General features: G+C 37.8%; 2 protein-coding genes and 1 long non-coding RNA gene across 4 annotated transcripts; 1 reads left to right on the forward strand and 2 right to left on the reverse strand.

Moving 5' to 3' along the window:
• The first annotated feature begins 1,110 nt into the window (after positions 1-1,110).
• LOC134671111 (dnaJ-like protein 60) lies at positions 1,111-13,251 on the forward strand. 2 transcript variants are annotated; one of them, XM_063528885.1, is made up of 10 exons: positions 1,111-1,245; positions 1,320-1,413; positions 2,093-2,253; positions 3,378-3,560; positions 5,088-5,190; positions 6,687-6,824; positions 7,150-7,218; positions 8,080-8,174; positions 12,020-12,110; positions 13,142-13,251. In XM_063528885.1, exons 1-10 carry the CDS (start codon positions 1,187-1,189, stop codon positions 13,187-13,189), a joined length of 1,041 nt encoding a protein of 346 aa, XP_063384955.1. In that variant the 5' UTR covers positions 1,111-1,186; the 3' UTR covers positions 13,190-13,251. The 2 variants fall into 2 exon arrangements, with proteins under 2 accessions (XP_063384955.1, XP_063384958.1); XM_063528888.1 differs by lacking the exons at positions 6,687-6,824; positions 7,150-7,218 and having other exon boundaries at positions 13,142-13,228.
• Positions 13,252-14,416: 1,165 nt separating this feature from the next.
• On the reverse strand, positions 14,417-22,208 carry LOC134671112 (uncharacterized). The gene is made up of 5 exons (XM_063528889.1): positions 21,941-22,208; positions 18,658-18,742; positions 16,075-16,258; positions 15,214-15,425; positions 14,417-14,644 (listed from the first exon to the last, which is right to left on the reverse strand). Exons 2-5 carry the CDS (start codon positions 18,726-18,728, stop codon positions 14,443-14,445), a joined length of 669 nt encoding a protein of 222 aa, XP_063384959.1. The 5' UTR covers positions 18,729-18,742; positions 21,941-22,208; the 3' UTR covers positions 14,417-14,442.
• A 1,678-nt stretch (positions 22,209-23,886) lies between these two features.
• LOC134671113 (uncharacterized) lies at positions 23,887-26,310 on the reverse strand. The gene is made up of 2 exons (XR_010099182.1): positions 26,176-26,310; positions 23,887-25,350 (listed from the first exon to the last, which is right to left on the reverse strand). It is a non-coding gene; the product is annotated as an uncharacterized LOC134671113 (long non-coding RNA).
• Between the last annotated feature and the right edge of the window lie 59 nt (positions 26,311-26,369).

A 26,369-nucleotide genomic window follows, 5' to 3' on the forward strand; every position in this document is an offset into this window, starting at 1 on the left:
CGGCATTTTCTTGAGCACTATTAAAATTTTTAAACCTCCAGGTGTTGTAATATTGGGAGGCTAATTTCCCTATTTTCGTATTTAATGCTTGCTCCATTTTTACTCGGTTACACTTTAAAATTAATAGAGAATAATTATCTTATATAATTTGTTTACGACATTTATTTTGGTCTGACAAGTAAACAACAGTTGCTAAGTAACCAACATTATAAATAAAGAAAGGTCTTGACAAACTAGGTATGTAACCTTCTCAATGTTGTATTCATGCCTTAAAATTTTATCAATTTTATAGTGACACATCTAATGACGTAGTTTGCATAATCGGAAGTCTGCTTTACGCAATTTTTCTTTCTTTCTAAATTGACGCCATCATCCGCCATCTTTACTGACGTTAACTATGTTCCGAGTGTCCCCCCCCTGCTAGTCACTATGCATAGTGTCAGACAGGTGTCAGAAAGCATTGTCCATCAAGCCAAAGCAAGCCAAAAAGATTGTCACTCAGTATGTTTTGTTGATAAGTGAACTCCTTCTATCAATGGAGTTTGTTCAGTTTTCGGAGAAATTCTTCTTGTTTTATATTAATTTATAGTTTATTACTTTAATGTTCCGAATACACTCTAACGAAACATCTAACGAGATTAAATCTAACCGTCAGAGTTCATTAAACGAACAGAGGGGCTGCCGCCAAAACCGAAATTCGCAAATTGCGGGGATCTTTCTCTTTTACTCTAATGAAGGCGTAATTAGAGCGACAGAGAAAAATGCCCGCGATTTGCGAATTTCGGTTTTTGCGGTTATAGCGTTATAGCCCAGAAACCCGCTCTTCAAACCGATGTCGTGGCGGCGTTTGGAATAGCATGAGACTGTTCAGATACCAAAGAAAATTCTCGCAGGACAGTTAGTAAAAATCGGAGGTAGATCTTACAAAACAACACTTTATTAAGTAAAAAACTAACTGATTTTGCAATTTCAACTAAATTTTTAACGTTCCTCAATTTATCTACAAATATGCTAGTTGACGCAGTGTAAAATCGTATCAAGTATCTGAACGAAAATTATTTTTTCTTTTATGTCAATGTGACATTTCAATTACACAGGTAACATTGTCACTTCAAAATTAAATAAAATGGTATTTTTTCCAAAAACCTAATATCATGCGAAATATGAAATTAAGTCCATAACAGTTATGTTTCTGTTTAATCGGATTGCTCTAAAATCATTAAATTGTTACGCGAGGTTATACAGGTGAGATTTGCAGATAAAAATATTTTGGTTTGATTCTGATTCGTTTGATGTTTATTTTTACTTTATTATTTCAGCTTAGGCAAAAAGTGCCCTTACGATGTTCTCAGACTGCGTAGAAACTGTACAGACAAAGAAATCAAAGAAGCATTTATTAAGATGAGCAAGGAAGTATGTCCTTTAAGTATATAGTTTCGTAATCGATGTTAGTCGTAACAGATAAAGTTACCGTGGGCCGAGATAAAATTATTTATTTTAATCTTTATCGCTCAATATAACCAATAAAGTACAAATGGCGGACTTAATGCCTTAAGGCATTCTCTACCAGTCAACCATTGGCCACCATTACCACCATTCCAACAACCAACCGTTATTACCAACCATTCATTTATTTATTAAACAACCATTTATTATTTTTAAATAATATTTATATTTTATACTAGTGACCCACCCTGGCTTTGCACGGGTTAGCAAATTATACACCCTAAACCAGCCATTGTCTAAGTGTGTTCCGCGGAACCATAGGGTTCCTCTCCCTGCAGGGATTTCGCAAGAGTTTAGAACACTGCTTTAGTCGCCTCGAAAATTTTTATGTAGGGTTAGGTTAAATTTTATGTACAATGTAGGGTTCCATCAAGTATTTCGCTTTCCAAGAGGGTTCCGTAAAAAAAAAAGATTGAGAACCGCTGCCCTAAACCTTCCTCAACAATCACTCTATTGACAGGTGAAAACTACATGAAAATCCGTTCAGTAGTTGAGTTTATCACGATCATACAAACACAAAAACGGACAGACTCGGCAGGGGACTTTGTTTTATAAGGTGTAGTTATTTTAAATGTATTGTTTCCAGTACCATCCAGACAAGAACAAGGATGCCAAAGCACAGGAGCGGTTTGTTAGCATTGTGGAGGCGTACAATGTGCTCGGGAAGCCCAGTAGTAGGGCGCAGTATGATATTCTCTATAGGAGCAATCAATCTGCCTATGTTGATAGAACACATGTCCCTTGGAAGTGAGTATCTGTTTCATGCTTTTTAGTTTAATAATTGTTTAATATTGTAATACATATTTAGATTGAAGTTAATTTAATAAGTAAAAAAATAGTTAATAAAATAGTTACAATAAACATTACATGATATAGTATCTATGCCTGGTACTATTTTATGCAATTAGGAATTGAAATTGCAGGAATATGCAAATAGGATTGGAGCAAGTAGAAACATTTTTGTTCACTCTGTGGCTTATTATTGCCACTGTGACAACCAACCTCTGAGACAAGCATCCTCGGCCTCCCAAAACTTGTACTTACTTTTTTTTTTATATGGGCGTAGCCTTGTTGCATGGTATTAGCTTTTTAGTGGCAGGTTCATGCGACTCTTAACTGATAATTCGTCAATATTGCAGAAAAACTATAGATACAACAAATTTGCATAGCAGGTTTCTATCCAAAGTATTGCCTAAGTGGATAAGTGGTAACAATGTGGCAGTTCTTTTGGTAAGAAATCCAAAGGCTTTCAAAACAATTTTTATGTATAATTTCCAATGCGATGTACATATTGCTTGTGAATAAATGAATGAAATGAATGAAAAAATATGACTTTTTTACGTAGGTACTGTATCCTATATTTCGTTTTTTTAGGATTAGAAATAAGGTAAACAATCTTGATGTGTCTTTTAATTGAATTGAATAACACATTTCAAAAATAAGTTATGGCAAATATGTAACAATTATGAATCTAATATGATTATTTATATTCTCCTGCTTTCATTAGTTATACTGATTTAAAAAAAGCGTTTTTCAATTAAAAGACATGTCAAGATCACTTACCTTCTTGCAAGTGCTTTCTAATGCTAAAAAAAACGAAATATACTACCTAAACAAAAGTTAATTAAACGACCATGATTTAGGGCAAATTTTTTATTTATAAGTTTTAGTGGAGTGGAGGGAGTGTGCATTAGACAGAGACAAGTGGCGGGAAAGAGGGGAGGCCTTTGCCCAGCAGTGGGACACACTAATAGGCTAATTAAAAAAAAAAAAAGTTTTAGTGTTTTTTTATAAAGTTGTAAAAATGTTATTAAATAAATCAGTATATATCTTTAAAAAAAAATTAAACGACTGAAATAATAAAATTCCAGCTTACGCAACAACCCTTCCTACCAATACCAATACCAAAACACCCAGACCAACAGACAGCAAGCGAGAAAGGAGAAGTCATACTACGGCGTGTCCGGTGTTAAGAAGATGCCAAATTACATGATCATCATGATATGCTGCGGCTTCGGGCTGGTTGGTCTTGTTATACAGATGTATGTTATCAGGTGAGCTCAAGATTTTTATATTAGAGTCAGACCAAGAAAAGTCTGCAGCGGATTTGATAGCCCACGCAGTGCAAGTATTATTTTAAACGTCAATCTTCTATGAAATTATGACGTATAAATAACACTATCACCGACGTCGAGTTGCGGAAAATCGCCCGAGCTACAATACAATACAATACAACACTATCACTTTGAGGGCTATCAAAATCGCTGCAGACTTTTCGTGGCTTAACCCTAGTTACTTGGTTCAAAATTCTCTTTGTTGTCTTGTTTCTGACCACACTGTCACGCTTCTATTTTTTCTTATATCAAACCTATAAAAAAGGTTGAATGCTATTGCATGTCTTGCTAGCTGTAGATTATAATTTTTTTGAGAAAATTTAAAAACTAAATTTCACCCCATACAAATACATTTTTTGGGGACAACAAATAAGATAAACGAAAATAATTTTGACCCAGAAGTATCTCTGCCCTCTGACAACATAAAATTGGGTTTTGGGCATTTTACTTCAAGATGGTACTTTGTTAGCATTCTGGTACTTTGATACTTTGTTAGAAGTCTGTAATAAAAAACATAACAGTCTTATAGTTTTAGGATTGTCATAGTTAAAATATTTTCACTCATGCTCATAAAGTTGGTGTTTGTGTAAGTCAAAAGTGGCATGAAGTTGCTTTTTATGCATAAAGTAAAATCATCTATTACGACCCTTATGGACTTAGCAATAAAGTCCTGCACCTGCCATACTAAATGTCAAGTGCCACTGCTGGACGGCTACCGTGAAAATCGAAAAGCGTCAATTGCGGGCATTTTTCTCTGTCACTCTAATTACGCCTTCATTGGAGTAAAAGAGAAAGATCCCCGCAATTTGCGAATTTCTGTTTTCGCGGTAGCCCCTCCGCAGTACCGGTATACGGTAAAATAACCTTAAATATTTGATATGTCAGGGCTGTTACCGCGAAAATTGAAGTTCGCAAATTGCGGGCATCTTTCTCAATCACTAAATACGCCTTCATTGGAGTAAAAGAGAAAGATCTCCGCAATTTGCGAATTTCGGTTTTTGCCGTTTCAGAGTATATCACTTGGGCATAAATTCCCATTTTATTCTTGACCTTTTTTACCGATTAGCGTTTTCAAGCCTCCCATTCTTGAAAACGATCCCATTCATGACAATTAACACATTCATTGCAACATCTGTATTTTGTATGTAATTCGACATTAAGAGACCATATACATCTCTTAGTAATTGTAATATGTTAGTTTTATTTTATAAAATTGTTGATGTTATTATTTTTGCTTTATGTAAATTCAATGTTGACGTGTAAAAGTGCCCTTGTGGCCTATTTGCTGAATAAATGTTGATGTTTGATGTTTGATGTTTGATGTTTGAGTGCTACGGGTTACGCTCATAGCGCGTAACCATGTTTTTGCCGTATGGAGCGCGTAGTCGCTACGAATAGTGTAAGTACCCGACTGTCGGGTTCCTGGCCCTGAATGTGTTAAATAATAATATTCATTTGAATTTCCAGGCATTCATTTCTATTACACCAAGAAAATATAAATGAGAAGTCTCGAATAGCAGCTGAAGAGCTGGATAAGGTTCGTGCAGCAGCTCAAGAAAATGGAAATGAGGTATCACTCATAATCTTTATAATTTATATTGTCAGATCTTAAGCCGGCTGTACACACTCACTGAGGGGTGTCATTCTGAATCCCTAACAACGTTTGTCCTAAAGTCACCTTGCCCTAACTGGTTTGTCCTAATGGGCACATGCCCTAACGATCAATTGTCATAACGATTATTTTCCATTCTGAAAAATGGTTAGATTTGAGAACTTGCTGCCACAAAAGTAGGTTAGGTTAGGGTTAGAACTGCGACCCTCGCAAAAAAGAAAATATGCTTAATAACATTAGGATAATTAATCAATAATTAGGGAAACCAAAATTAGGGTTTTTAAATAGTATTAGGACAACTGATCATCATGACAAACAATATTAGGGAATGCAAAGATAGGAGAAAAGACTTTAGGGATTCAGATATAGATCCCTCACTGAGAGACCCTGGGATAGGGCGAGTACCAGTGGCGGATTTGCAGTCTTTAACCCTAGGCCCCAGGCCCCGGAGTAGATACTAGCCGCCCCTTTCTCAGGGTCAGGACCCACCATATAGACTGCCGCCCCTAATATCTAGCCGCCCTAGACCCGGGCCTACTTAAGGGAACTACTGGGCGCCACTGGCGAGTACTGGTGTGTAGGTAGCACATACTAATCCCATGACGTCTCGCTCTTAATTATCTCGTCTCCTTTCCCCGATTGGGCCGGTTATTTCACGAATCGGCGAGTGGCTCTCGACGAGTGTGTACTGCCGGCATTATGTTTGTCAAAAAGTATATGTTTTTCGAAATAAACAGTAAAGCTAACACAGTAGGAGTAATAATCAGTACGTTGACTTCACAGAAGAGCTAAGGCGTCTGGCGTCTAAATATATTCCCATAAGAGGCGGGGTAATCAGTACATTGTTTCATCTTGAGATCTTGCTGCGTCAAACATAATAAATAAACCACAGGAAACAATTCTCGTTTATCCACTCATTGGTGCTTGGCGATCTTATTTATGATATTTGCGCCCATAGAAGTAACTATGTACCACACAGACAAGACATCCTCCAGACTGAGCATAGTAGCGCTACCCCCTCTGCCACAAATATACGGTAGTTTTACTCCGTTTTCGAGTCAAAGTGTCTTTGTGAGACGTCCGTGTCTTTGAACGGACCAATCACGGCACGGGGCTCGCTCACCTCGTCCCCCGCACCCCAGTATTTTTGGCAGCATCGGTTTCATGAAATAATTTCTCTAAACTCCGTCTAGAGCAGCGGTCGGCAACCTGCGGCCCGCGAGCCGCATGCGGCTCATGAACCTGTCACTTGCGGCCCGAGAGCCGCCTTGGCTATTTTGTATGTAATAGTGACAAACGACAATGTCTCATAAAGTCATAAATATTAACAAAGTACGGCCCGCGTCGCCTCCGTTAACTACTATCTGGCCCTTGGCTGCTAAAAGGTTGCCGATCGCTGGTCTGGGGGATTCCTAATAGTCTATGATACTACAATTTTATTAAATTTGCTTCAGTCAGAGCCTGTTTTGCGTGAGAATGTCCAAGAACATGTCAGTGCGTCCCTCCCCAGCTATACAAATCATCCCCTTGGCGATCTAGGAGAACTTTTTGGAGATCTTTTTTTCCTACCGAAGTCTATGGAGGCTATTCAGGTTAGGAGATTATTAGGTAAAGTAGTTTTGGACGATATTTGTTTGTAGCGACTAGAAAAATCACCAAAAGGAAAAATTAGAACTTTTCCTTTATTTAGGTAGCTACAGTACATCCGTCCCACACCAATTTTGGTGGCTAGCCATAAGCCGGGCGTGGCGCTGTCGCCACCTAGCGGTCATATCTGTTCTAATTGTAACAGACGCGTTTTTTTAGAGAGTGAATCTTCTAGCACTATTATTTATTCTGTGATATAACCGAGACTTATAGTATAGTCTAGTAACAGATATATTGAGTTAGTTTCTCACTTTTGTTGTTCTCGTCAAGGTCGAGACCGAGTCCAAGAATAGCTTTAGCGTGCTGGCCGAGGTTCTTCAGCCAGAAGACGAAGTTGAGGTACTGATTATTATTTCTACTTTGTAGCAGAGTTTTTTCACGTTTTAGAAATTGTAGCTCTAAATCTTAGTAGAAATTATACAGTTTCAATCTTAAGCCCCGGGTATGTTCTTAAACCACGTCCAAGACCACCGGTGGACGGGCAGCAGCGACCCTCAAATTCGGTGTACTCGACTGCGATCGCCAACCCGCCTGCCAAGCGTGGCGATTATGGCATTCACCCCCCAAAAAAGGGGGAGGCCTATGTTCAGCAGTGGACGTCTTATGGCTGAGATGATGAATCTTAAGACAGTCATTTAACTCAAAGTTTGCATCCACGTTTTCTGCGTTCGGTGCGCGGAACGGAGCACTGTGTACCTATATCTACAGCAAAGGCTCATCACTATAATACTTATGCTTTTTTTGCTTTCAAATGAAGTCGATAACAGATAACTTTTGCTCTATGTTACATACTAAGCTGTAAAAATAATATGTCTAGGTTTTTAGGGTTCCGTACCAAAAGGGTAAAACGGGACCCTATTACTAAGACTTCGCTGTCCGTCCGTCCGTCCGTCCGTCCGTCTGTCACCAGGCTGTATCTCACGAACCGTGATAGCCAGACAGTTGAAATTTTCACAGATGATGTATTTCTGTTGCCGCTATAACAACAAATACTAAAAACAGAATAAAATAAAGATTTAAATGGGGCTCCCATACAACAAACGTGATTTTTGACCAAAGTTAAGCAACGTCGGGAGTGGTCAGTACTTGGATGGGTGACCGTTTTTTTTTCTTTTTTTTTTTGCGTTATGGTACGGAACCCTTCGTGCGCGAGTCCGACTCGCACTTGCCCGGTTTTTATATATTAGCTTGTTGTTTCAGTTACAAACACGTCTTTTGCTGGAGAAAATCGTAAACGGAGCAAACCCCACCGTCGCCACCGCGTCGCTAGGTCAAGAGCTCGCCACAGAGAAAAAGTGACTACTCTGTTACACACTAGAACCCACCATTTTTGAACTCGAGAGTAAACTAGCCCTTAAAACGGCTTGGTTTGAATACTATTTGGTAAGGTAAATGTACTGGTGTTCGACGCGGTCCCAGTACATGTCATCTTGAAACTTAGTCATTGTTAGGGAATGCAATCTCGATCTCGCAATTTCGAGATCTCGCGAGATCTCGCACGAATTTTCGAGATTCAATCTCGTTGACAGGAAATCTCGATTTTACCAATTTCGGTCAAGATCTTGATTAATATTTTCGAGATCTTGAACGAGATTGAAATATTTTTCCGTGTGAATTACTTTGTTCTGAGTAATCTTTTTAACCTTAAGTTCGTGTTGTTCAGGCAGTGCTATTGTGTGCGGCCGGCTTTTAACTGACGATAAAAGCACTGTGGTGTACTCTGTGCGGAAAAATCGGACAAATTAACATACAACGTTAGGGTAAGGGAGCAAAAGTCACAATTATTTATGATTTTTGCTCGCTTACCCTATTTTTTTAAGTTGCTTGTCAAAAATATCACCTAAGCATGTTACAGCCTCTGTTTACAATTTTGTAAAATTAAAAATAATTATTACCACTTTTTATTATTACATGCAAATTAGAGCTACAAACATATTTGTTTTCTTTTTTTAATAAAAGTAGTTTTTTTTAATGTTGATTAATTTGTTATTTTTATCTTCAAACTAAAACATGACGTACTCTAAATAAGTAGTATATACGGAATTCTTAAAGATTTTTGCTCCAAATTACACATTTTTAAATACTTTGTCAAATCTCGATCTCGTCGAGATTAATCTCGCTCTCGAAAGTGTGGCGGTCGAGATCTCGAAACTCCCTATCTCGATTCAGATTTTTCGTGCGAGATTTCGAATCGCCAATCTTGGTGCGAGATTGCATTCCCTAGTCATTGTCAATAGAGGTGACAGCAAGGTGTCATCTATTGGGCGTTAGCAGGTCGAGCACTAGTACGTTTACCTTGCTATGGTCTAAAAAATTTCACACTCCTATTTTATTCTAGATAGATGTCTGATGGGCAAAGACCCTCGAGGTCAAAATTGGACGGTTTTTTATGGTACAGTCGCCATCAGATATATCGGAGCGGTCAAGGTGCTCACAAATATCTGAGCACGACTCTATTGTCAAGGCGTTAGAGTGCGTGTTCAGATATTGTGAACACCTTGGCCGCTCCGATATATCTGATGGCGACTGTACATTAAATAGATAATTGTAGGTTGATAAAAGCCTTATTTTCAGTTCATCTATTAGTATCTTGTAGATAATAAAAAAAGTATAGAGTTGTGATAGACTATTGTACCTTATTATAAATAAGATCATATTTCTAAAAAAATGTTTCACTAGTGGCATACGCCTTTGCTCAGCACCTAATTGTTCCTTACAAAATGTTGACTCGTCCACAAGATGTTGTCTGGTGAAACTGTCTGAACCCATGTTTTTTTTTAATGTAGGTACACCCAGCCGCAAAATTGCATGACCATTTTATAAATGAATTCATTCATAATGTGTCTATGCAATTTTGCAGCTCGCTCTACGGTGGTTGTATTTATTCTATAGTAAATAGTTATTGCTCAGTGGTTTGATATTTAACTTTAGGTACAGTCAGCAGCAGAAGTTGCTAAGCGGGCCAGTTCAAAATGACCTTGACGCAACTTTATTATTAAGAGAATAAGAAACGGGCCAGTTCAAAATGACCTTGACGCAACTTTATTATTTAAGAGAATAAGAGCGTGTCAAGGTAATTTTGAACACCACGCCCGCTTAGCAACTTCTGCTGCTGACCGTACGCCTTATTGTATGTATTTATGTATTATGTGTCTTGTTTCATTTTGGATTTAATTTTTGACGCACAGTTGTTAATTGTAATTGTTAGTACATCAATTATGACTTTAATTTGTGTATAAAGGCATCGTGTCTCATTTTGATTGAATTTCATAGTGATACTCGTATCAATATCATTTTGTAATGAGGGTTTCCGCGATCGAGATTTTCACTAGATGGCAGCACCGTGACGAGAGGTCTTTTTGACAGCTGCTGTCAAAATCCACCAATTAAAAAAATATGGTTAAACATGATTGGTGGATTATGACAGCTAGACCTCTCGCCACGGTGCTGTCATCTAGTGAAAATCCCGATCGCTGAAACCCTCATTCCTATGACAAAAGGACTAAGCCATGGCTTACAATTTGTGTTCAATAAATATAAGTTTACCATTGTAATATAAAAGCTATGTGCCAAATTCGTTTCGAACGAAACGGCGTAAGTACACGAATCTATTTTCATTTTAGTGCTAAATAAAAAAAATCTTATATTACCGATCAAAAACAACATTGTATCTGTAGTGTTTAGAGTAAAGAGTAATAATAATGCTGGATTTTTCCGCCTGACTCTAGTTTCCCATTTAAAAAAAATGTATCTATAGTCTTTGGATTTTCAATCTTATTTTCAAGTATCATGCTCAATCAATGTAACATATAAACTTTTTGAATTAGTAACTGAAATTATTATTAACCTTATTGCAGTGAGATTAAGGTTGACTATTGGTCGTTTATGTTTTCACATGTATATCATTAGTCTGCTCACCAGTTGGCGCCACTGGCGAAAATGGCTGGAGCCTAGATACTGGCATTAAAAACATTTTTACACAATTTTTATTAAAAAAAAGTTTCGCGCAAATATTTGATATTTGTTGTATTGTACAATTTCTCTTCGCTTATTATCGTATGAAGAAGTAAGAGTACATAACCAAGTCAGTACTTGGACATGAGTAGTGTAAGTAGATCAATATATTTTTAGCTACCTCATGGAATGAATGCAAATATTTTTGTAATTTTACATTGTAAATACATATTGTAATAAATTGTTGAATATTTGTACATTAATTAGTAAAACAAATCCCGAACATATTTTTATTTTATTGTATTCTCGAAATTTGTAACCACCTACATCCATTATGCAAGTCTTCAGCACATACATCCATACGTAAGTACATAGGTACGTATTTGTTAAATACTTACCCTATTTCTCAAAGGGGCGTTTTTAGAAATAAATATTGAAAACCTGATTCTTTCACATCTGGACGTTCTTGGGCTCATTCTACTCAGAATCGACAGCATTCTCCATCCCACCATTAAAAAAAGATGTCCCAAAATGTCCATTCCATTACGTCACGTTTTAGTATGAATTTTTTTTTCACTTTTATTGTACAATTTTCATACAAATTTTTGGGACATTTTATTTTATTATCAGAATTGAATATGCTAGTGATTCTGAGTTGAATGAACCCAAAAACACCGGGATCTGTGAGAATCGGGTTATCGATCTTTATTTCTGAAAACGCCCAAAGACAAAAAATATTCTCTTGTGTTTTTTGCTTTATTTTGTGGTATAGATATACATATATATACAGTCACCTGCAATAATATGTTACACACATAGTAAGTAACATATTATTATTATTGCAGCTGAGGTAACTGTACCTAATAAACAAAAGGCAATTAATTTGCCTACATAACATAACGATATGTTTTGAAAAAAATACCACTTGTTATACTTGCATGCCTAAGGGCCACTTGCACCATTCACTAACCCGGGGTTAACCGGTTAAACCTGGAGTTACCATGGTTACTAGTACAATTTGACATTAGCTTAACGGTTTAACCGCATAACCCCGGGTTATTGGAATGGTGCAAGTAGCCCTAAGGATAAAAGCTTCTTCATATTCGACATTTTTTTTTGTAAACTATCGACCGTTTTTTTGATGTCTCTCTATATTATTCGGTTAATAACCGTGCAATAATTGCAGGGAATCTGCGGACCGAGTCCTCACAGAGTACGGGTTGTCTGAGGAAGCTGGGGGCGATTGGTACACGTCTTCTTTCAGAAGCAATATAAAGGTAAGTACAATGTGCATACGAGGTCTGTGGAATTTAAGGGGTTCTCCCCAGTGGCGTAGCTAGCATGGGTGGCACCCGGTGCGGAAATTGTGGGTGTCACCCCAAAATTAAAACAAAATTGTAAAATATATTTAAAAAGAGTAATTGTAATTTATGTTAAATAGCTCAGGATTTACTCCATCGCTTTCATTTTACACGATTTTACGAATTTTTATAGGTGGCACTACTGATGTTCACGGTCGGGTGTCACCCCTAAATGGGTGACACCTGGGGCGGACCGCCCCCGCCGCCCCCCCTAGCTACGCCACTGGCTCTCCCTGTGGGGAATTTCGGACAGGATGCCGCGTAGACCCGGCATCCGTAGTCAGAAAATCCCCAGGCCTCGTACATACGAAGAGTCTGTTTAAAGCCGACCACTGACTAACAGGCCGCCGGACGATATCGGCCTGTCAGTTAGAACAAAAATTTGACAGTTCCGAACAACTGACCGGCCGATATCGTCCGGCGGACTGTAAGTCAGTGGTCGGCTTAAGGTTGGTATTCCACCTGTCCAATTCCTCCTATGTGTATTGCGTCTCACTCTCTGACTAATCAAAATATGAAACGCAAATACACATTGGACAAAGAAAGTGGACAGGTGGAATACCACTCTAAGGGCCACTTGCACCATTCCACTAACCCGGGGTTAACCGGTTAAACAAATTGTACTGGTAACCTGGAATTACCATGGTTACCAGTACAATTTGACACTGGGTTGACGGTTAAACCGCTTAACCCCGGGTTAGTGTGATGGTGCAAGTGGGCCTTAGGGCCACTTGCACCATCACACTAACCCGGGGTTTAACGTTTAAACCAAGTAATTGTATGGGTATCCATGGCAACTCTAGGTTTAATCGGTTAACCTCGGGTTAGTGGAATGGTGCAAGTGAGCCTAAGCTAACTTTGGACGTGGATTTTTTTAAATGTAGGCATGTAAGTAGTGTATTGGTTGTACGACAATTCTATTAAACAGGACCCATATGTGTTTTCAGAAAAATCCTCTGGGTTTGGCGTTTGAAATTGAAACTTGGTTCGAGTAATTAGTGCGTGTAAAATGTAAATAATAACGATTAACGTAAATTAAATATTTGTTAAAATTCAACTTGGTTTCGCTTTATGACTTTCTCATAGAAAGTGAGGCCCTAAGTGGAGTTCATAATATCATCCTGTAGCATTATTAAGACGTATAGGAAACGGACATTTTAATAGGGAGTATTTCTGCAATGTTCTGCCGCCAGGGTGCAGCACTAGCGCCTCTAGTAAATCATAGAGTAACTTATACATGCTGTGCCTTAAACTGTTTTTTGACAAGTTTCCACAGACAATAAAATATGACATTGATGCGTCAAGGCGGTTGTTAACAAGGGCCTACCGTGAAACGCGAAAATCGAAATATATTTATCAGCCTCTTTAAGCATGTCATATAGAGAGGTTAGATAACGTTTCGATTTTCTTGTTTCGCGGTAGACCCACAGATTGTGATGGATTGTGGTAGTGGCGCTCCCTACGCAGAGTTTCGCGTAATATTCCTTACTTCTTATTATGCAGCACATTTTCTCTGGTATCAAATTTAAAAGTAAGTATAGGTACTTGCTGTAAGTACAACTTGGGGGTTGCGGGGCTATGTCGATCAACAAGTACTTCTGCAAAATACTTAACCTAGTATGTGGGCTAATAATAATACCTACATTTAGATGATAACTCAATATTTTATTGACCTAAATTCTTACAACTAACCTTAACATTACGAATTTAACGTCTATTAAGTACACAAGTACAAATATTATACTAAAATACTTCTCTAATATTCACATAGGGCAGGTCTCGGATTCATAGGTACTTAGCAGAGGCGTCTGCATACGAAATTACAATATAAATAATAATGAAAAAAAAAAATTCTCCGCCTGAGGCGAGATTTTAACTCGCAGTTTAAATTTAAACATCCATAAATATTGCAAATGTCTGTTGTTTATATCGAGTGATTATTGGTCAACTGTGGCGGTGTAATGGTATAAGTATTCTAGCGATATCTTAGCGCTATTTGAACATGACTTTTCTTCTTGTTTTATTTATTTTAATAGAGATGCATCACGGCTATTAGTCCATCATCCATTGCTGGTATAGACCGACCGCTTAAATGTGCCCTCGCCTGCGCGGTACGGGGGCGCCGGGGTAGGACGGCTAAGGCGACCGCCGCCCGCACCTTCCCCGCCGCCCTCAGTCGTCCTACCCCGTCGCCCCCGTACCGCGCAGGCGAGGACTCATTTAAGCGGTCGGTCTATAGAAAACATAATCAGTCAAACAACTTTTTAACGTAAACTCTGTCCTCTACATGCGGAGGTTCTGGCACGATTATCGGCCGTCCGTCCATCTTGATGTCCGTGTATAAGGCCTTGTATACACAGGTAAAGCCGAACCTTTCAGCCGACTTGGCAGAGTAGGCACTGGAGGTGTCCATTCGTATTAGTCTGATGTTCCTTTGTGCTGTGGCTTGTCTGAAAAAGAAACATACTTATAATATTTTCATCTTTTATGCATACTTCTGTCGCAAAACGGTTTTTATGTTTAGGCCTTTTTCAAAGGATCTTCCTCGCGTTATCCCGGCATTTTGCCACGGCTCATGGGAGCCTGGGGTCCGCTTGACAACTAATCCCAAGAATTGACGCAGGCATTAGTTTTTACGAAAGCGACTGCCATCTGACCTTCCAACTCAGAGGGGAAACTAAGGCGTTATTGGGATGTTTTCCTTCATCGAAAAGCGACTGGTAAATATCAAATGAATTTCTTACATACTTAAGTTCCGGAAAACTCATTGGTACGAGCCGGGGTTTGCAGTTTGCACCCGCGACCTCCGGATTGCAAGTCGCAGGCTCTTACCGCTAGCCCACCAGCGCACTGCTGGTGCTGCTTTTTCAAATGATAAGTTCAAAATTCACAATTCAAAAATGTATTCTGCATCCTGCCTACGTGTGTAAAAGAGCCATTGAGGGCTCTTTTACACAACATCTCGCCGACCATGTTAAATTTAGTAAATTATTAATTGTTAATTTGTCAGTCAACTTACTCAGTTGTGTTAAGCAAATCGTTCATGATACCAAGCCGCCTCCACCCTGGATCTGTGGCCGCCACTTTGACTTCGACCAGCCTCTGCTCCTGGGGAAACTTCTCCCAGAGCTTGGCTCCCGTCTCTCTTTGTGCCAAGATGTACAGAATCTTCTTGAACTTGGGGTTCTTGCAGCGCTGCGCTTGGCTTAGTAGATCGGTGCCGTCGTCTGCCTGAAATGGAAACGGGGATTTTTGTTAACCTTTTCGACGCCGTGTCAAACAGAAATGCTGTCACTCGGACGCCACGTCACCGAAGTGTCAAACCTGAAATTGAACTTTATGCATATACACGTAGGTCTATGTTGCTCTGTGGTCTTTGACCGATTAATCAGTCTTTGGCGTTGGTCCTGCGGTGCGGATATATCTCTATGTGACTTCCAATCCGATTTAGTGCAACTTCTGGAGCAATGCCTTGTCAGATGTTCAAAATTAGTCGCGGATACCACACACACGCTTTACCACAAAGCCACCAGCGCCTAGCTCTATCAGTAGGTACATAATATCTACAGTAATTCGTCACGTTTTGTACCTATACAAATTATAATTTACATGATAATTACATAACAGTGCAGTAACAAACTGATCAAATAGGCAAACCTATTAGTTAGTTTATTATTGTTAGTAATGGTCATTGTAATATAAATGTAATTAAAGTCTGTTACGTACAACTGTTTGTAAGAAATTACTTTACAATTAAGGAGGATAGAATAAGTTTTCTGACAACGAACTGCTATGCAGTTTGGCAGATGAGTAGGTAACAATAATTAATGTAACTTCTCTTTTAATAATAAAAAAAAATGCAGTGCATAATATATCTCACCTCTTTTAACGGTAGAACACCACTGATCATAACCCCCACTATGTTGTGCTCAGAGTCCACTGCCTTGAAGGACAGACCTTCCATAAGCGAGTGGCTGCAATACTCGTCCAGCTCTGAACATGTCTCGTTTTCTGAGGCGATGAGGCCTACTGCTGAGTTTAGTGGCTCATCGATGTAGAATGTTCTGAAAAAGAGAGACGAAGAAACATTAAGTTAAGTCATGATGATCCTTCCGGCCGATTTCGACCATGGCGACCACTTCGACTCCTAATTAGCTCGGCGCTCGAGCGCCCGAATATGACTGACATAGCCGATCTTTGAGGTGAACTCCCGCGCACATTGAGGGCACGTGACAAAGCACTGGCAAAGCAGGCTGGCGTGCTTTCAGGTCGTCACGTTTAAGGCCCATTTACACGATACAAGATTCTTGAACAAGAATCGGCAATAATTGTATTGTATGCAAGTTTTGCCGTGCAATAATTGAATTCAAGAATTGAATCAAAATGTTTATACATGAGCAATAACCAAAATCTTGAATGCAATTATTGTATACAATTCTTGATAGTCAATATTCTTGACCGTATTTTGTTTACACCAAAGACATTTATTGAACGGCAATAATTGCATGCAAGTCTTGACAGGTCTAAACTTCAAGTTGAATCAAGTATGATGTATTGAAGCCATATTGAAGCAAGAATTGAAGCGATTTGCATTGGCAGATTTTCATTCAATATTGAATGTTCTTTGTGGGTGGTAGTTAAAACTGATAAAATGAGCAAAAATTATGCTAAATTAGGTAGTTCGGAGATAAAGTCATCAATGTTTATGGGACACAGAGGATGAAAATTATAAAAACCGTGAGGCTCGTGAGGCTACCCTTGTAGCTTTTTCTATAGAATTTGGGGTATAAAGTTTTGGTCCCAAAGAAATATTGAAGAAACTTAACATAAAAACGCAATATCAAGCTAAAAAGAAGAAAATGAAGGATTCAATGGGAATTGGATCTAGCAGTGCTGAAGTTTGTAAGCCAAAACTTGTGTGGTACAATTTGATGGACGTATTTTAACAAAAACTTCGGAATCAAGAGAAACTACATCAAATTTAGTATGTCCTATTTTTTAGGGTTCCGTACCCAAAGGGAAAAACGGGACCCTATTACTACGATTTCGCTGTCCGTCTGTCCGTCTGTCCGTCCGTCCGTCCGTCCGTCCGTCCGTCCGTCCGTCCGTCCGTCCGTCCGTCTGTCACCAGGCTGTATCTCACGAACCGTGATAGCTAGACAGTTGAAATTTTCACAGATGATGTATTTCTGTTGCCGCTATAACAAAACAGAATAAAATAAAGATTTAAATGGGGCTCCCATACAACAAACGTGATTTTTGACCAAAGTTAAGCAACGTCGGGTCGGGAGTGGTCAGTACTTGGATGGGTGACCGTTTTTTTTTTGGTTTTTTTTTTTTTGCATTATGGTACGGAACCCTTCGTGCGCGAATCCCACTCGCACTTGCCCGGTTTTATTTATTCTTTATAATCATATGGATTGGCAATTCTTGTATTCAATTAATTGCACTAGGCTTCGTTTACACGTATGCCAGTATTGAATTCAAGTTGGTACTTGAATACAAGAATGTCACGTATGTTTAGATAGTGCAAATTTTTTATTGCCTCAATTTTATTGTATTGAATGTTCAAGAATCTTGTATCGTGTAAATGGGCCTTTAGCGTCGAGGTCAACTTTACGTTGCTCCTCGGAATCGTGCACTTTGTGCACCAGCCTGCGCCACTAAGGACGCTGTGCTGCCAATCCTTCCCACTGAGAAGTTAAGTCATACATGTCTGAAGGAAACAATAAGTGTTGGGTGCACCAAAAGCGTTTGCTAAATTTTATTGTAGGTATAGGAAGTTAGCTGTCTGTGAGCTGCGACGTTGATATGCATTCTGTTAGCGGGTGGTTGGTGCAACTGTCCCTAAGTCATCATAGTGATAGTGAACCTACGTAATATAATAGACGGAGCTTATAAAACGACTCGCGGTCACAAGTTACTACCGTAAGACCTCCCAACTATGGTCCAATACTGCAACTACGTCCTAACTACGTCCACAAGTTCAAAAGGAAATTAAGTATCAAGACCAATGTTCCCTTTGGTTTACACCGAGTTTTTCTTCCATTTATAAACATACTTTGCCTTAGAACTACAAAAAAAATACAGTAAAAGACACATCTGAACGAAAAAAATTAAGTTAATTTTGCACCATAGTTGGGAGCTTAGGACTATAGTCGGGAGGTTTTACGGTACTTAAATTAGTGTTCTCAACCTCTATAATACGGGACGCAACCGCTGATTTCTATTGCGTCCCCTATGTGGCCTACAATACTCGACCGGCTGCGACTCGCGGTGTAGTACTTATTTTACCAGTGAACAAGCGTCTGTGAGCTTTGAAAGAGCTAAAGACTTTTGGCTCTACAAAGCACAGAGCTTTAAAACATAAAAAGGAACTCACTTTTTGTCCCATTGTTTCGCAAGTTCTCATTCCAAAAGATAGTTTAATGAGCGCAACCATAATAGCGCAACGTTTACTTACTTTTTGAGAAGCTTCATGACATCCTCCACATCTCCCTGCTCAACCGGCTCTATTGTGAATGTCCGAGACATGCTGACAGGATTTCCTTTAATACAAAAGAGGTTTAAGTAGCTTAATTTTTGTGATACTGACTAGAATATAGATATATGTGCTTACGTGGTGTATATAAAATTTTATGTACAGATCCATCGTTATATTATGACGGGGCATATCGACATAATATAATAATAACGACAGGCAAATTATTCGGACAGCGTAGATGGAGCCACGTTACTAACTATAACTCGAGTAGGCCCAGACACATTTTTTTAATGTCCTGTTCAAGTTCCATTGAAAAGGAAATTATATAGACGCAAGACGAAGGGTATAGACAAAGCTCATTTTTGATTTCGAAAAACGGTTCTCCCTCCATGAATACTTAATACCCCGCCCGCAGTACACAATTTCCCGCTATATTAAAAAAAAGTTGAGCATAGTCAATAAAAGTTTCGATTGGCTATAAAATATTATATGTCAAACTTCTTGCGCGGTTTTATTTACAATATTTGACGTTATCAAACTGCGCACTGTACTGTACACGTGTACAGTTGAGTCAGTCGCGGCACAATACACGTGGGGTAATTTTTGAGCTCTAATCAGACTTCTACGTACATCTAGTTATTCTATTTCGTTGGTTACTAATTTGAAATGCTTGGTAAGCTTTGGCTGAAGACCGTGATGGATGGCGCAAGCGTGTACTGCCACAGAAGAAATAATAGTACTACCGTACTGAAAGGACACTTCCTACAAACCCGAAGTTTGACAGCGATTCAGGGTCGAATCATGCTATCCCTTTCTAATATATAGCACTATCCCTTTCGGCTATTTAGGGTTGTCAAAATTCAAGTGATTATCTTATCTGTGGACGTGCACGCACAAGGAAGTCAAGTGGTGCCAACCCTAATAATTGCTCGGAGCAATGCTGAGCAAAATCAGGAGTGTCTCCCCACTGATATTGTGAAGGGGAGAAGGCTATGCGACAAAGCCTGGTTTAATGCTTTAGATAGCAGGTGTCGCAGAAAGCAAACCGGGACTGGAACCTCAGATGGCATGAGCTTTCTCTGCCAAAAATGTGGGAGGTCGTGCGGCTCACGCGTCGGCCTCCACAGTCACCAAACCCGTTGTCTAAAAAGCAATTCATAAATCGTCTGCAATAGACGGAAAGGCCCGTGATGATGATGATGGTTACTAAAGCGAGTGTAGAGCAAGCATCAATGTTGCCTCGCCACTCGGTCTCGATTCTCAGTTCGAAGAATAACTCGTTACCTTATAATTGACATGCCATCCTAGACTTAATCACTAGGTATTAAAATAGAATTCAATTAATTATACATAACTATTATTAGGTAGAGTTGGACTTTGATTAGTTATTATTATCAACGCAAAAGTCATTCCCTGATGGGATGGAGAATGGGGACTCGTCGATTTGAGTTACCTAATCGACTAATAAGGATTTTGTAACTTTTAAAATTAATTTATATTTTACATTTTGTGTAATATTTAAAGTACTTATCTACTGCAAATCGCGGAATAAGTACCTACTCGCCGGTAAGTGGTTTTACCAAAGATTATATAAAATAGATAATCTATCAATTCATAGGCGTACCCAGCATTTTTAAAGGGCGGGGCAGAAGTATGGTTATGTGCCTCAATTGTTCCTAAAAAAATTTAGCTTCTCGTCAGATCACAGACCAGGGTGGGGCAAGTTGCCCCACTTGCCCCACCGTGCGTACGCCTGTGTATCAATTACAAGTGTTTAAAATATGATGAATTTAATCGTTAATACATACCTATATATAAATCCAGTATTTGTATGTATTCTATAGGTATGTTTAATATGCTTTAGGTATCTCTGATGCAACTATGGCATTTTGAGATTCCTGTCTAAGAGTTTTTGCGGAAAAAATAAAAACCAGTCGAATGAATAAATTTATGAAACATTAAGTATTTAATATGTCAGAATATATGTATATAGTACATTACGAATATTTTTATTATTCGTATTAAAATTATACATAAACGGCGTAACATGAGGAAACCGAATAATTTTAACAGCGTATTCCTGATCATATTTAGAGACAAAAATGTCCTATAAACTTTTTTGAAATTCTCCTAATTTCAGAGATAATATTAATTAGGAAAAAACTAGTTTTTATTGTTACATAGTGTAAAAGGCCTTTTTGATGGTGATGTTGCTGCTATGGGACGTATAATAGTCTAAATATCCTTATTGATAGATGTCAAAAAGTGACAAGTAACACTGCAAAAAGTAGGTTTTACGAAAAAAAAAAATGTAAAAATCAATTTTAAGTGACAAGTTTGCCAATAACATTTATTTTTTATGTACAAATACATTCAAAAATTTAAAAAACAAAACAAAAAAAATTTTTTTTTGCGTAATTGGACTAAACGCATGTTATATTTTTTCCTTCTTTTGACCTCAGAAATGCGTCGTTAAAATTATTATTTCCTCATGTTACACCGTGTATAGCGTTAATTTTATTAAACGCACAATCGCTGTAACTATTATAATTCAACTTATAGTCTTAGTTTTAATATGACTCAGATTTGAACCCATATGTATCTTAACTCATCGTAGCGAGTACCTACTAGTATAAAAACACAACAGCCAAAATTTGGATCCGGATATAGGGATGACATAATATGTTCAACGTTTGTAATACGAGGACCTATGCTGGTTTAATATAAAACCTCAACAATCTTGTTTTTCGTTACATACAAGCAAAAAAACGAATGATCAAATAAGCAGATAATGTTTAGGGTCGGCACGACATAGCAAGAAAAAGCTTATTTACAGAAGAGCACTATAAGATTTTAATTAAGAGCTATGCTGACCATAGCTAGACCTAATTGGGTTACCTACTACACTTATTTATAACTATAGCAAAAATGAAAACTTTTATGCTTTCTTTTATTTTTTAGAAATACCCAGTTTTCATTCCATTTAAATAGTACCTATAACATAAATTACACACGGCCGCTAATAGGTAAAAACCAATAAGCATTTAAACACAATAGACTATAAAAGACATAAAAATGTGCAAAACAACTAAGTTATTGTCCCTAAGCATAAGCACATTACGAAAATAACGCATGCGATCTCTATATTTAGAACAATAACGGATATCTAACGCACGAGTTATGTTCTAATCTAATCCGTTTGAGCTTATATTTTATAATAATTATAATACAAACCGGTTCTGCAATAAATTAAATCACATACCTCTCGAGATGTCCTAGTAATGACATGTACTTCGCTGGTGTATAATTTTCACATTTTTCTTTTTTCTTATTATTAAAGTGACAGTCATGTTAGGACCGTCCGGGTGCGCGCGAGAGACTGTTCGAACACGAGTTGCGCATTTCCATATAACGGTGATGACAAAATATATTTTTAAGAGCCAGTTATTGTATAATATAAATATTTACGCGTGCTTAAATGTCGCGTATACGATACGACTCTATCTTCCCGCAGTCTGGTTCTTAGAAGTGCTGTTTACCTGTTTCATATTTATCACTTTTATCAGTAATCGAAAAATTTCTTGTACCGATTGGAAAGTTGTGCAAGCAATGAGAGGTAACTGACCGCCCTATTTTGGGTATCGCATGATACGGATCAAAGTGAACTACCTTTCGCATAAGCTATCAAAAAAAATCGTTTATATAACAATCATAATCTGCTCCTAAGCATATCAAAGGTAATCTAAGGTAAGATAAAAGCTACTATGTTCTGCCAGCGACTCCGTTTCGTGGTATGATGATGATTGATAAAAACTACCCTATATCCTTCTCAGGGCCTCAAACTAACTCCATACGATTCAAACTATCTCCATAATTATTGTGACATGTTAGATGTCGTTAGTGTTTTATTTTGGGTCATATGAATCTTAGAGGCCCACTGATTAACAGTCCGCCGAACGGTATCGGCCTGTCAGTTGTTCGGAACTGACAAAATTTTGTTCTAACTGACAGGCCGATACCGTTCGGCGGACTGTTAGTCAGTGGGCCACTTAATTAAATATGCCATATTTTCAGAAAATGATTATAACTTAGATATGATCAATTTCATTTACTATTTCAAACGTTTACGTACCTACCCAAATTACTCAGGAATCCCAAATTACCTTTCAAGTTCGCAACAACACCCACCATATTAACTCAGTTATATTATAGGTATATTACTTGCGAAATTACCATTACTAATGCCCGCTGATTTGAAGTTTTGAATGAAATCCCACTTATCACAACATTCGCATTTATTGATAACGAACGTCAACGCTCCCTACCGGCCCACAAACATAGATAAATGCGCAACAAACGTGTTATGAATTAATTATTAATTAATATTTTATTCAACAAGCTTTCTTGTTAGTATTTTAATTAAATACACTGATAAAAGTCCCATATTTATACTTACTTGTGTGAAGGTAGCACTCGACAAACACACTAACTAACACGTGCAGTGCGAATATAAACAACATTTTTACGTTCATTCATGTAATTAATTAGGAACACTGCGATGTTGATGTACGTCTCAAGGGGTTATCTCATTTGTATGGTAGTCGGACATTGCCGGTATTGTTTTTGTAGGCGCTTTTTTTATTAGACCAAGAAAAGTCTGCAACGATTTAGAATAGATAGCATACGTTCACAGATTACATACATTCATTGGAATTACATAGAATTTTGACGTTTAAAATAACATTGCACTGCGCTATTAAAATCGTTGCAGACTTATCTTGGTCTAACTGTAATCAATTGAGCAATATAATAAAATACAGGCGTTTTAAAGTTTATGATGTTAACAGATGGTATTAATCTTTTTCATTTGAAACCTTAACGTAAACAAAATAAAGTCGATATTGACAACACGCCGCCCAGTCGAACGATGCGTGTAAGTAATATTGACTCTTATGTTTATAGCGACAAGGTAGGAATAGAAAATCTAATTTATAAAAATCACTATTCATTAACAAATTAACTGTAGATTTGGTGATATTATCGGTATGGCAGTGTACTTAGATAAGATCCTATTCCTGTTACTAGATTTCTTTCCCTTGAAAATTAATTTTCCATATGTTCAGGTACACGAAACAATCAAACATAAAGTTATGTCTCAGGCATCCAAAGTGATAACCGCAGGGTTATTGTAATAAATAAAACGCTGAATGATTATTACATTTTATTGACAGATAATGAGATAAACTTCATGAAATGTATAATTGAGAATAAATTGACGAACAGTGTTCAGAGTTCAGACCTTTTGACGCCGTACAATTAATTTTGTGCTCATTTCATTCTTAAATATTATTAATTAATAAATAAAGTTACATAGAGCGTAGTTTAATATCACCTTATTATATTCACCGTACAAATTCAAATGGGGAAACTAAGGAAGACTTTGGTTAAAGTATATTGATAATTTAGGATTTTATACAAATATATATAAAATAAAGTTTCTAATGATATTCACCTGTAATCCATGTTTTTATAAGGTGGTGGTTTAATAAGTTTCCGAATCAATATTCTTTGCGCTGCCAAAATCAAGTGATCCTAACCATGCTCGTTTACTAACTAAAAGGAACGACTAATTTATCACTTAACCTCCTAAGGCCCAAGGTCCTGCCTATAGTACTTCTTCAGTTCGATGAAATTTAAATCATATTCAATTGGAAAAATGTCGCTTTTCCTTTCTTTTGTTCGTTTTCAAACAACGCAAAATCAACTCTTTTTGCTACACTTTAGGTTCAAATTACACTGTGGCAAATTTTGGACTTTTCATTTGTATGGATGGGCCTTAGGAGGTTAAATAAAACTTACGATTAATCTTAAATATTTGGAGATTGTCGAATGATAAAATAATTATATCATGATCAACCATAATCTGAAATATCTTAAGAATTATTAGCCTCAACAAGAGTCAAATACTTCTTTAAATTGAAGATCTATTACGTGCCTATGTATTACCAATCACAATAATCACAGTATAATTTTTCATTTGATCGATTGCAACAGTATAATACTAATTTTATTATTGTATTTTTGAAATGTATACGAAATGTTCTTGAAATAAATTAATTAACTTGACTAGCCAATGAAATTCACATTGCACATTCATTTAGACATATTTTCACCATCTACACGCAAAAGCAATCATAACAGGTCACTTTGCTTAGAATTTCCATATGAAATGTCCTGTTATTATTGATTAAGAGTGTATCTCATAAAGCGTTGGCTTAAATTCTCCAAGCAGTGATCGTAAAGTTATTGTTTTCTTTGCTTAATATCTTTAGTACATATGTATTTATGCAAAAATGTGATGATATTAATATTACCATGAAAACAATGATTACATACAAATACAAACATTTTTGAAAAAGGTAAAGAGCCAGCTCTTCACATACAAACTTTAGGATTTATATTTTAAGACCAAATCGACTGGTCTCTTCGCTTTACGATCTATATTCTAGTATTCTAGTTCCTATCTAATCCCTGCGATTTCAGGTAACATGAAAGTTTCAACATTTTTGTGCACCTACACACGTCTACCGTGTGTTGCCCTAAAGCTAAATTAAATTATTGGGTAGCTTTTGTGTTGCCTTTGAGTACGTAGCTAGCGGTCGTCGGAAATCCCTGCAAAAAAGTTATTATGAAATTAGTAAAAAAACTACTCTCTTTGGTGGATCATCGGAGAAAAGTATAAGACGGTGGTGATGTCAATTATGTTTGTTGAACTTTGGAGGCTGAAATGGACCTGGCTGCATGATTGTTATTTAGTAAATCGGGACTGGGTTAATAATTGAGCTTACTCGTAATTGCATCATCAAACATGATATAAAAAAGAAATGTGTTACATGAAAAAAGTTGATAGTAATTTATGGAGCCAAAATATTCTTCAAGCATTTTGTCATAGAAGCTCTCCTAGACAGGCTGTTTTTAACGCGCGTACTCAGCCAACCAGCCCACAAACTTACCACAGGGGGCCGATTTTTAAATTTCGACCGCTCGATTTCGTGTATTTCGTTCAATAATATCTCTACTACTAGGCATTTAAATTCTACTAATAGAATTGAAAACGAGTGAAGTTTATGCGTTCTGTAGCCCATAGGACATTACTAACTCTTCACAGGTTCTTATACTTCTGATGTTTACTCGAGGTGCGGGGCGTCCAGTTGGGGGGTGTAAGATAAGTCCGCGTACGCGACGGAATATAAGTACTTTGCGAGAGTTAAGGCGCTCAGCAGCGGCGGAGTAGACGGAGATTCCCGGAAATGGAACAAGTACTCACACTTCACAGGTTCTTGATGTAAACTCGAGCCTCCAGATGCGGGGCGTCTGGTTGAGGCGCGTAGGGCAGATTCCACATACGCGACTGAGTACATTTTGCGGAAGTTAAGACGCTCGGCAGCGGCTGCGGAGTAGACGGAGGTTCCCGGAAATGGAACAATAAGTACTCACACTTCACAGATTCTTGATGTAAACTCGAGCCTCCAGATGCGGGGCGTCTGGTTGAGGCGCGTAGGGCAGGTCCGCATACGCGACTGAGTACACTTTGCGGAAGTTAAGACGCTCGGCAGCGGCTGCGGAGTAGACGGAGGTTCCCGGAAATGGAACAATAAGTACTCACACTTCACAGATTCTTGATGTAAACT

The sequence above is a fragment of the Cydia fagiglandana genome, chromosome 15 (genome assembly GCF_963556715.1).
Source record: "Cydia fagiglandana chromosome 15, ilCydFagi1.1, whole genome shotgun sequence".
Classification (NCBI taxonomy): domain Eukaryota; kingdom Metazoa; phylum Arthropoda; class Insecta; order Lepidoptera; family Tortricidae; genus Cydia; species Cydia fagiglandana.